We start from the raw sequence: 12,660 nt of genomic DNA on the forward strand, positions 1-12,660 counted from the left end.
ACTAATGTAGTCAAAGAAGCTTTAATAGCATGCCAACACTTACCAGTAATGAGCTCCCTCATTTCAGCATCCACAGTTTTTCTTAACAAGCGCAATAAAGCTGGAATTCCACCAGCATTCTTCACAGCTATTTTATTGTCATCTGTTGTTCTTCCATAAACCAGATTGCGAAGGGCACCACATGCATTCTTTTGTACTTCCAGCACTTTATGATCCAGAAGATCAACTAAGTATTTAATTCCACCTAATAAGCATACCTTGGGCAAATAAGCAAGATATATAATTCATCTTAACTATTATTGTATACAAAAGATTTTGATTTTCTGCTAAAATTTTCCAGAGTAAAACAATGCATTAGTAATCTTACAAAAACTAAAAGGAACAAATCTCTTGAATTCACGGCCTTAGGAAATTGAATTTAACCCTCACCATATGAAGAGCAACGCAAATCATTAGTGTCCTTCTAAATCTACACTGAATGCTATCAAATACTCCCTAGGTTATTTAGATAAATGAAAAAGGTGCAAATGTGGCCAAAATTTAACATTCAAATTTGTCTGACTCCAAAAATGTCAAAATCATCATTAACAACTTGGCACTGAGACCACATTATTCCATTTTCAGGGATTTATTTCCTTTCCAATGCAACACTGTAACTGGCTACCAAGGGCCATTAAAGAGCAGCTGAAGGAACCATTTCATTTTATCCCTAAATGCTTTTCCAGAAACAATAGCTACTATGAAGCCTTTCCATGATTATAAAAGTATGAGTGATGTCAGAGATCTGCACCTTTGTCCAAAAACTATTAAATATTTTTGATAGGACATCTTTGGAAACTTATTTGGAAAATTAATGGAACTTATCCTTTAAGCAGGCATAGGAGGCTGTTTGATGAACAATTACTTTGCAGAGATGTTCCAATTAAGCAGTTTCAATTACTATATTTAAAATATATGCCAACTTTTATGTTTCAAGTACTATAATGCTGTGAATATAGTAATTTTACAATCATTAATTAAATACTTCAAGTTCAAAGCTGCAATCCCTTTCATCAAATAGTCTATTAAATGGTACTCAGTTTGATGATCCATATGCCTTGGGGAGAATACATGGAAAAGGATCAGTGTAAGTATGTACCCGTTTCTATTTCTATATAATAATGTATGCAAATAGTTATTTCATCATTAAAGCTTCTTCATGGCATTTGTTTCAAGATATGGGAAATAGTCATTCCAACTAAATTTGTAACTGCCAGCATGTAAATATTTCCAATTAAAATATCAACCATTTCGCACTTTAAAAGGTGCTTAAAAAGAAAATCTCATCTGCCAAGTAAATTGAGGTAAAAAATCTGGTTTTGTAATTATATTAAAGTTGCATAAATAATGTCTTAATGTTTGTCTTCATACTTCAATTTGCAATTTTTTTGTCCCTGCTTAATATAAACATGACTTTAATTTGTAGTGGCTGAATTTAACCTTTAGCTTGCCCACATTCGGGTTTTCTCACTTCCAGCAGTTTTATAATAATTTGAAACAAAGAGTTATTTCCTGCCAATTCAAAATAAGTCAAATTAATCTCAGTCATGTTTCTTTCCTGTGTCTTCCAGGACATCATGCAATAACAGATCTTCAAAATAATAATTGTCCAAATGCCAAAAAAATTATTTCATGCAATTTTCAATTTCCCATTAATGACACTGCATGCATACTCCAAATATCCATTACTTTCCATTCATGTGCAGTCTTCTCCAATTAAAATTAACTATGAGTACAATGAACACAATTATGTAACTTTGTTAAGAAATCTTTTTTCATCACCACAAATTTCAAAGACCTTCAATGGAAACAGAATGAAAAACAAACATTGATACTTTATTGCCAAGATGGAATAGGGGTCTTTCTCCAGACAGGATGTTAGTCAATTCCTGTCATTGTGCTAGATACACTTTTTTCGATGGACAGTATAATAAATTATGATGGATCCTGAAGCTTTATAATCAGGGATATCAACAATGAAAAGAATAAAGCTACTGTTTTTGGCATCAGTTACAAACTCTGTACCTTACTATGTTCCTTGTTAAAATGACTCATCTTCAAACATAGGCCAATCGCTCTTAAGTTAGAGGATAGCCACTATCCTAAGAGGGCTAGATTAATAATACATCTAGCATGTCAAAACCATGTAGAATTTTATTCCACCACATTATACAACTGAGATATCCTTTAGTCAACACCAGCCACATGACAAGCTTTTGCAAAGAGTTTTAAAAAACTTGGTAAACAGCAGCAGCATGCACCTCAGAATGATATGTCAAACGGGTGAATCAAAGACATGCAGAAATAGCACAGAGGTAAGCAATCCCACAATGAATAGATCAAAACTCTGTAATCCAGCCATATCAAGGAAACTGATTTTCAGAACTGAATGACCAACAAACAGGCTAACAACACATAGGCTGCAGAGAGATTAGAAGAGAGACAGATCTGGGTGTCATCCAAGTTTAAGGAGAACTTGGTGCCTTGTCTTCAGATGAGGTGACCAAGAATAAATTCTCGGGAGAAACTAGAAACATTGGTGCTGTGGTGAAAGAGGCACCGTTGGTGCAACTGATCTAGTAATGATTGGTAATTAAGGAACAGAATGAACCAAAGAAAGTTCTGTACAGTTAGATTACAGAAATGTAGTCACTTTTTTTTGTTCTATTTTCCCTGTACCCATGTCTTTTCTCCATTTGCCTTCTTGCAATAATTATGGTATGCTAAATGGACATAGATTGATAAAGAAAATTCATTAAGTTAAGATATTGTCATTGCAGGAGTTTTCTGACTGAGAAAATCAGCACTGTGAAGACAAGTCAGGAGAGGCATGCATTACATAAGTCTTTTAATTTAAATTTAGGAACTATTATTAATTGAGGAATTTCCGGTCTTAAAAACATAAATAAACATCTGCAGGTGACTAGCCTTGTGTCGCGGGGCACATCGCATGAGCAGCAGAAATTATGTAATGTCTTAAATCTCACTTTGTCTTTTATACTATGTTCTTTTATACCCTTCCCGAGAAATAAAACAGAAATGCTTTATACTTGAATAATACCTCTGTTTTCACTTTGTTATCTCCAAAACAGAGGTGCTGTAAATAGGCTGCTGCATTAGCTTGAACTGAAGGAAACTGGTGTTGGAGCATATGAATCACTTCTGGTAACTCTGGGTCACGCCAAGCAAACTCCCTGATTTAAAAAGAAATGAAGACATAAACATGAGTAAATTTCTTCCTTAAGCATTTTTTTTTTTACAAGTTAGACAAATTAATTTCGAACACATAAATTTAAATCTAATCACTTGGTTCTACAAAGTTCTTCCTAGCCTTCCCATGCTTCATTGCTCTATTAGAATTTTTTTTTAAATAGCATTTTGTTTCTTGATTAGAGGATAACTGAATCTGCAGCTTTTAACAATGATCTTCTTCAAGGCAAATAGTACCTACATGCAGAAATTATGTTTATGAACATTCAAGCTTCTCTCCTGCAATTTTGATTGGGATTTTTTGGTCCATGCATAAAAATTCATGGTATTCTAAGTTCAGAGATTTGAAAAAATTTATTTTTGGCCTAATATTTGGTGTTTTTTTTAAATAGCAAGTATAGTTTGTAAATATCTTTTTCCTATCAGTTTACTAAACTTTAAAGGTTACTCTGGAGATTCCTGCAAAACATTGCTCCTTTGTGATCCCAGCCTTTACCCCCTTTTCTAGTATATTGGAAAATATTAGCGCTGCCTCTTGCTCTGAATAGATAGGTACACCAAAGTAGCTTTCTCATTTGTAATTATCTTATGATATGTGCAATGACTCAAGCTTGTATCAGGTTCAGGAGAATGCTTGCAAGGCTGGATTTGCCAAATCTTCTAATTCAGTGACTACTGTTTATTATAGGTCAACAAATCCAACAAAAATATAGCTGCAGCTGGTAAGTTATACAATGTCCCACATATAATTCAACAATTCAACCCCAGTTACACCTGCCTTGGATCCTTCTGTATGCTGTCAATTGATGGGGATCTTGTTGTAGTTTCATCAGCTGGAATGTTATAATGAAGTCGAGAATAATTAGATTCAGATGGCCGGTACTGAACTGCTCTGTATGGATCACCGTAATTACCCAGTGAATTTAGAGCAAAGTTACTTCTTTGGTAAGTCATTGTGCTACGCTGACTGGCTGATCGTTGCAGGTTTCCAATGGCTATAAATAGGAAAAAAACACATTAGACAATCGAAACTTTTTTAACACTGAACACTTGCTTCTAAGTCAACAAAAATTCTAAACTCATCTTCTACAAAGCAGGAATATTAGCTTAGTGTCTGAATGAAATGATTAGAATGCCCAGAACCATATTAAAAGTATGGGCATTATATAAGGAATGTGTTAATTTAAGATATGGTAACAAGTTACATTTCATAAACTATTTTTATATATAGAAAGCTGAAAACAGAAGTTTTAAATGCCAATTACTTATATGTGCCACAGATTTCAAAAGATATTTATATTTCAGAAGTGAAATTCATTAATATATGTGAGGCACACACAAAATTGCTTGACATTATCCAAGCTCTTTAAACTCAACTGCAGATTGAATCCAACTATTCCTGCTGTTGAATTACAATGATGGAGTAAACCTCATTAATGAAAATACCTTCAGTTTATCTCTTTTAAATCCCTTGTTTAATTTCATACTGGTCTGAACACTATTAGTGAAATGCCTATTTAAAACGTAGGAAGTCTTAACTGTTTACTCTCTCAATTATTTGCCTTTGTTATTAGATAAGTGCTGCTGTCCAATACATGAATTCAATGTAGGATTCTATACTTGGGAATAACAATTATTCCCCGAATACAATTCCAGACAAGTGCCTAAGTATAGATTACCTGTAATTTTTCCTGAACAATATTCTACAGTTCATGTTAAAATAAAAAATGTATACATTACTTTAGTTAAAAGCAGTATTGCTAGCTAATTTTTTCAAAACAGAAACTTTTACAACTGCAAAATGTTTACTGATTTCACTTGAAGTCAACTTATTTAAGAATGTTCAGCACTTCCATTTACTTAAACTTGTCAGATCAAAAATGTGACTTTAAAAATCACTCTTGGAATATGGAGTTTGCTGGCAATGGCCCATCCACAGATATCCTGAGAAGATGGTAATAGACATTTGTACATTACAATAGATTGCTTGCCTCTTCAGAGCCAGTTTGACAGGGACTGGAACAAAAATCACAACACTGGAAGATCTCAGGAGATCAAGCAATATCTCTGGAGACAAATGGTGTATATTGATGTTTGGGGTTGAGACCCTGCATCAGGTCACGACCCGAAACATTGACATATACCTTTGCTTCCACAGATGCTGCTTGACCTGCTGAGTTCTTCCACCCTTCTGTTTTTGTTCCAGATTCCAAAATCTGCAGTTTCTTTGTCTTCAGCCAGGGACTGGACTGCACACATAAACCTGAATAGTTAAGGGCAGACTTCTTATCCCAAACGTCACTAGTAAACTAGTTGTGCCTGGTAAACAAACCAACTTCTAGAGGTTCACTACTACAACACATACACATTTTTAAATTCCAAAATAAAGAAAATATGTTACATATATATATATTCTGGATTAGTAATTCAGTAACATAACCACTATACGATTGTATCTCCTGCCAAATGGATTAAAAGAGAAAAACTGAATGAGGTTTCACATGTGGAAATTAGGCTTAAATTTAGCCAGGCCCCTTGGATGCTTTTAATCCAGCTGTTGTTGTAGGCTAATGCACCAGTCTTGTACTCTCTCTAGTATTCAGTATCTATGTATTCCTGAGCACCAAAACTTGGGTAGCATCAATGGTATTTAGGTTGGAACCCTGCTTGTTTTTTTGGGATTGCTGGCTCACTCGAAGACTGAGTTTTCCTGTTGCATGCTGGTATCATTTGTTCTTAAGATTGTTCATTCTGTGAATGCTCATTATAAAGCAACTTCTTAAACTTAACCAAGTGTTGAGCTTTGCAAATTTAAATCAATGTGTTTGATATCAATTTCTCATGAAAATTAAGGATCATTTTACAATCCATGTTAAGGATTACACTCCTCTTGTGCAGCCCCGAGAAAGATGGTGAATGTAATGTAAATGTAAACAACTAATTAGTTCAACAAGGGGCACAGCAATACTTATCACTTAAAGTTAAATTATTCTTCCTTACAAGGAGTTCAAACTGGAAAAAAAACTTAATACTTGAGTAACAGAGGTTGCATTTTAATAGCCTCCGCTAAATATATAATTTGAGCACTAATTTGCTAATTTTAACTACCAGTAGTTACTTTAATACATCAAAAAAGAAATAGAACATAAGAACATAAGAAAATAGATGCAGGAGTAGGCCACCTGGCCTTTGCAAGCCTGCCCCATTGTTCTGTATTTTGCTACCACTTCCTAGTAAACACATATTCATACAGCTTGCTCCTAACTTAGATTAAAATTGTTTTCTTCAATGACCCTCTCTATTTTGATCTCAAGAGGAAAAAAAATATTTACCTGAGCCTGCACGGAATACTGCAGTTTGAGTGCCGTGATGAAGCTCCACACCTGCATGACTGGGGCTGCAAAAAACTGGGCTTTGAAGTGTTCTTCCTTCATAGATGGGAGTAATATGTAAATCAGGCGACATGGCAGAATGCAGTTCATTTCCCAATTGACTATGCTGACTGGCATATGAACTACGTAATCCTGAAAATCAACAGAATCCATGGCTGACTGAGTCAAATAGATTTCATTTGGTATACAACAGATGATTAAACGTGGTCTAGTTCTTACATTGATCAGCATTCTTGTGTCATAAAAAGAAATTATGTAAAATATAAATTATGTGACAAAAATTATGTAAAATATAAATTACACATTAATAGCTGTTTCTTATAATTAGTAAAAAATAAACTAATAGGGTGCATCAGCGCAAACTGATCTATTTCATAGAGTGAACTTTACCCTTAGGAACAAGTGATCAGGAATCTCAGGAAGAATCCAAATCTTTTCTTTAAGCTAGTCTCCTGTCACTGATAACGTGGAATTCAGGAGAATGTAGAATGAGTACCAAAAGGATAGGTGAGGCCAACAGCACCGATAAATTTAAGGGGACAGACGCAAGACAAAAATGAATAGAGGACTTAAATGAAGATAGGTCGGTAGAGATGTGTAGAGCACACAAGTTGGCTTTGACCATTTGAGTTATATGGCCTATTTCTATGCTAAAGGCAGTATCCTTAAGGATATACAGTAGCTGCAATTTAGATTGGTGGTACTTAGTGAACCAGCAGAAAAAAATAAACCTACTTGACTTCAACCACTACAGTCTCCTTGTAGAATTGAATTTCTCCATGATAATGTTGGTAGAAGTGACCACTGTACAGTCCTTGTGGAGACAAAGTCCCATCCTCACACCAAGGGCAACCTCTATCATATTATGTGGAATTACAATCTTGCTAAACAGGGTTAGACTCAGATTAGAGGGTCTGTGAGGGCTTCATAATATTGGGTAACTTATTTAACTATTCACAAAAAATACTCGGCATACTAATCTGTCCCAGTGTTGGGCCGCAAGCCGTCTGCAGAATCCCCAGGACAGTCTCAACTTCTTAGAAGAACAGCCTATGATATCATCAATATTTATTTGTGTGTGTGTATTTTGGGGGAAGGGGTGCATTTTACCAAGTGTGAACAAATGGGGCTTTCATTCAGTAAGGTTGACAATGACTGATCCAAGGAGGTTTGCAATGTTATAACCTTCTTTAAAGGGAAGATAGGTTAGCTCAGTAACCTTTCTTCCCTTCAGTTAATGTTGATGGTGGGAAATTCAGAAACAAATTAATCAGTGTAAATTAAGCAAAATTAATTAGCCTTTAGTTAATAAGGACTAATCAGTTAATGCTACCATGGGTGTTAAAGGAAAATTTGACCATGATTATCAGTGGACTGACTAATGTATTGTGCTTGAAGTATATATAGATCTTGACTCCCACACATGTACAACTCTGTTCACAACCTACTTTTAAAAACTCCCTCAGATAAACATCAACAGAACTGGTGAGCAAAACTAAATGGGATTAAAAGGGACAGTGGGAGAACATATTAAAAAATGATTAATTCTGTACAAAGAGTCAAAAGTGAAGAATGGTTACTTCCTACCAGCAAGATAATAGACATCGATGTTCATAAGGAGTCGGTATTAGGATCACTGTTCTTTTATTGTGAAACATTGTAGTGGGTTTAAAGTGGATAGAGGCTGGCAAAGTGGACATGTTGCAGTTCAAATTTAACTCATCAAGTGATGAATCTAGTTGGAAGAATTAGGTGAGGAAATACAAACTAAATGGTGTAATATTTAAAGGAGGTGCAAGAGAAACCTGGAGGGTTCTGTACACATATTTTTATTTCTCAAAACTGATAGACATTTGGACACTAAGGGCATTGAGGGCCATGAGAATAGCTATTAAGGAGTGAGATTTACAAGTTACAAGTGCCAGATTTAATTATAAGATAATGATATACTTTAAAATTTTTAAAACCTTGTAAGATCCTGACTGGATGCTCATCAGTAAAAAAAATTGTTTCTTTCATTCAGAGTATAACTCATGCCACCTCTGGAATTCATTTCTCTTCCTTGCTTCATTATTCAGTACAACTGTATTTAAAATAAATTCCTTTATCTATTATCCCCTTCTTATCTCTCTTATTTTTGCTTTGATATTATCTGCGGAGGCTTATGTTTTGAAATCTTAAGTAAGTTTGTATTTTCTTTTGATCCAATCTTTCAAATTTACCAAGTTATAATATTTTCAAGAGAGGATGGGTTAAAAATACAGTTATACTCCAATGGAATATGATTAATCAGAACAAATAATTGCATTCTATAGAAATTACTTGTTGCTTGTGCTGTGATTAGGCAAGATTATGAATGCAAACGTGAAAACATTCAGGAACGTTTTCAGATGATGTGTCAATTCAACATTCTAGTTACCATACAAACCATGTTGAAATAAAGCTTTACGATAGTCCCATAGTATTTCTTAAAATTGCTACTTGTAAAAAGATTTTAAAAGAATTATACTAAGATAAAAACAGTAAGAAGACAGTTGAAATTGAAGATGGACAGACAACTCTCAACTGAAAAGAACAAGCACATTCCAAGTGAGAGTGAAAAAAGACTCACAGTCTAATAAATGGAGAGCAAAGGATTTGCTGCTTTGTCCCCATCCCCCAACAACCCTATCCCAAAAGCATTTGAGATGTTTAAAAGATTAAAAACTCTTGAAAAGCCATTTTTTCTTTTTATCTCTATTACCTTTCTCCTCCACCATGTTCTCTATAAAAAAATCCACAGATCCAACTCTGGGAGATTATAGACTGGGAACAAGAGAATCAAAAGGTAAAGGCAAGGGAATAGGCATCATTTAAAAGACTTACTTTTGTGTATTGTATTATATTAACAGAAGTAATGCTTTTTTCTGAGGTGCAATTTAGAATGTTTATTGGAGTGCTGCTAACTTAACGGAAAAGTTCACATAAAATAGAGTGAACTTAGTTTCCAAATCTTGTTGATAAATGCTGACAGTCCCAAACTTACTGACTGACAGCTCAGAGCGCTGGAACTCCATCTTGCAGAGATGCCTCCAGCTTGGAGGAGGAGGTAATGAGGAGGAAAATCTCCAGCAAGTCAGACCTAATGTTGAATCAGAAACCCACTGATTTCAATAATGACTGTAGGGCAACAGCTTAAGCGTATATTTATTTTGGTTCACCTGAAAGATTTTTAATTAATTAAAGGAGTTTTGAGGTTTTTTTTAAAGATAAATTTTGAAACAAAAAAGGTTACTTCATTTTTAATTGTTTATTAAAAATCTCTATTAAAAATGATCAAAAATTCATTACAGCCTAGACAGCTGCCAAAGCTGAAGGTTAGGTTTTGCTGGCTGTTAAAACCTTCGGGGACATTTCAAGGATAGAGATTCCTTAATGTGGCACTAGTGGCCCTGTCACCCTTCAGAATATAATTATTAAGAGTTCAGAACAATTTGAGCCAAAAACGTCTGCCAGTATAGCCATAGGGAGACAGTGGGTGAAAATTCTAGCTGGTGAGCCTGGGACAGCAGGAATTGTTTGCCTTTGCAGAAATATTTGACAGTTTCTACCAAAAAACATCCTTGAAGAGATACTTCATGTTACATATCATTTAACCATCAAAATAACCTTTTGCCTGAAATTGATGAGTTTTGCATTTGTGTTTCCTTTCACAAAAACAGACCTGCAAGGCTGTCTGGCCGTGTTGGAACCATCCTCTCATAGATTTCTGGTGACTGGAGACAATAAAAATCACCATCAATGGCATGAGACCTTTGTAGTGGTGCTACCATACGCTGAGGAACAGCAGTCATTGTGGACCTTGCTGGAGATGATGATCCGGTTTGAGCTTGGGGTGAAGAGCTTACTCTTGTTTGTACAGCTGTTAAGGCGAGGGGCGAACCCATTCTCAATGAAGAGCCCAAAGTCTGATATGGAGATGTCGCCCTGCTGGAACTAGTGAGCTGTCTTGTAACTGAACCAATTCGTCTGATTGTAGCTGGTGATGTTGATCGCTGTGTAGTACGTGGAGAGCCTGCTCTCTGAGCTGGCAACGTTGAGGACAAATACACCGTAGAGTTATTGGAGCGAGGTTCGGTTAATGCTGGTGAGCCATACGCACTCCCTAGTGATGTTCTAAGAGACCCCCTTGATGGTGACATTCCTGTACCATAAGATGGTGATTGTGTTCTAGATGGAACTGAGCTAACTCTCCTCATTGCCCTACTTGTGGTAACAGCAACATTCATTGGACCCTGTTTGAAAAAGATATCAAATAATTAAATGTTCTGAAAAAACAGATAAAAGTATACACAATGCAACTGATTAGAATTAATCTGTTTCTGCAAACAAAAAAAATGCTACTTCATTACAATCCTCATCCTTCCCTTGTGCATCTTTTCCTTGACAAGAATTCTAGAAATATTAAAGATTTAAATTTAATAGAGTTAGGATACTAAATTAGACAGACATTACACTGAAAGAATAGTACAGTAATTCAGGGATTAATAAAGGCACTGTTCTGAAACCTTTTGCATCTCAACTGCATGTCCAAAGGAGCTGAAATGTATTTGCTAATTGTATTATGGCATAAATTATATTTGTCCTCATGCAAATTTGGTAGATAAATCAGCATGTATCATGCATACCACTTTGCTCAAACTTCCCTTTACCTAGAATGCTGGATAGGGATTTTTCTTTCAGTTTTCCCTAAAATTTCCAAGACAATGGATCAAGACAGGGAAGTTATCATGAGGAAAAATCATGTTTTTTTCCATTAAATTAGCAAATTGAGACTGTATTAGCTACGTAGCTCATGAAAGCTTTGTAATAATTCCATGCTTGACATGAAGTTTCACAGTAACTGCTACTACTGCAAGAAAAGTCAGGGAAGTATGCAGTCCAGGATCACCCGCTGCAATTAAAAATACAACACTAAGTTTAAACAGATAATTGAGAAACAAAAACAGTGCAGCTTAGAGGAGCAATGCCACAAAACGCCAGGATAAATCCCAGCTTTGCTGATTTCCTGGTCTCATTGTCATTACAGTAGGGAGACACCTACTGGACATGACGTATCATTTCATGGGACAGTGGTTAAAAACAACAGGAAAATAGGGCTGCTCCTCCTAAACAGACTTACAGCATCATTCATGTGCAGTCTGACAGCAGGTCTGTCTGCACAAAGATTTTATAGATGAAATGTAAATTATCAAACACAGTGACACAAATAGTAATGTTAAGATTATAATCTTGTCAGTAGAAATTCTCTACGTTGCTCTTGCACTTCTTAAGAATTGTCCATTACTGTAGTAACTAAATATATATATATCAGCACTTCTACATCTACTTTTGTATAAAAATGCACTTCTAATAAGTTAACATTCAGTTATAATTTCACTCAATGGCACACCTTTCAAAATTACTGCAAAATAAGTGTTTGGAACTTTGACAGTTCTGCTCTATTGTAAACAGAATGTCTATTTCACAGTATTCACTGACTACTTTTGTAACTCTTCACAAAATAAACATTATCCTGAGAAAGAGTTCTGGAAAAGAATCTTCGACCAGAAAGGTTAACTTGCTGAGTGTTTCCAGCACCTTCTGGTTTTATTCCAGATTTCTAATATCTGGAGATTTTTGATTTTCAATTAATTGGAAATTAGATTTAATTAAAGTTTATGGATTAATAGAACCTAAAAATATATGGGCTTTATTTGGAATCCCCCTATTATGTTGGTTGGAATTAAGGAAGGATGCTTACAAATTATTGTTGCTCTCAGATATGTTAGACCTTGGCATGGCTTGTCAATTTCTGTTCCAAAATGCTTCCTGGATCAGAGATGGCATAGTTTGGGAAGAGTTCCCTTGATGAGGTGTTTACTCAGCTTTGGCATGGAATGTGCTGGTGACTTTTGTACCCAATAAGATTATTCCTAGCAAAGCAAAACTTACCAGGATGCAGAAAACAAAAGGCAGAGCTCAGGTGGCAAAACTCAAC

At 35.3% G+C, this 12,660-nt stretch overlaps 1 protein-coding gene across 7 annotated transcripts in view; it reads right to left on the reverse strand.

Annotated features, from left to right (window-relative positions):
* pkp4 (plakophilin 4) overlaps nt 1-12,660 on the reverse strand; it is a 135,494-nt gene that overhangs the window by 46,035 nt on the left and 76,799 nt on the right. For all 7 annotated transcript variants that reach the window (XM_052019418.1, XM_052019400.1, XM_052019410.1 and 4 more), the window contains 5 exons: nt 10,345-10,915; nt 6,582-6,773; nt 4,024-4,244; nt 3,101-3,229; nt 44-257 (listed from right to left, as the gene is read on the reverse strand). In XM_052019418.1, the coding sequence (XP_051875378.1) occupies nt 44-257; nt 3,101-3,229; nt 4,024-4,244; nt 6,582-6,773; nt 10,345-10,915 (1,327 nt within the window). The remainder of the gene's footprint in view (nt 1-43; nt 258-3,100; nt 3,230-4,023; nt 4,245-6,581; nt 6,774-10,344; nt 10,916-12,660) is intronic.

The sequence above is a fragment of the Pristis pectinata genome, chromosome 1 (genome assembly GCF_009764475.1).
Source record: "Pristis pectinata isolate sPriPec2 chromosome 1, sPriPec2.1.pri, whole genome shotgun sequence".
Lineage (NCBI taxonomy): Eukaryota > Metazoa > Chordata > Chondrichthyes > Rhinopristiformes > Pristidae > Pristis > Pristis pectinata.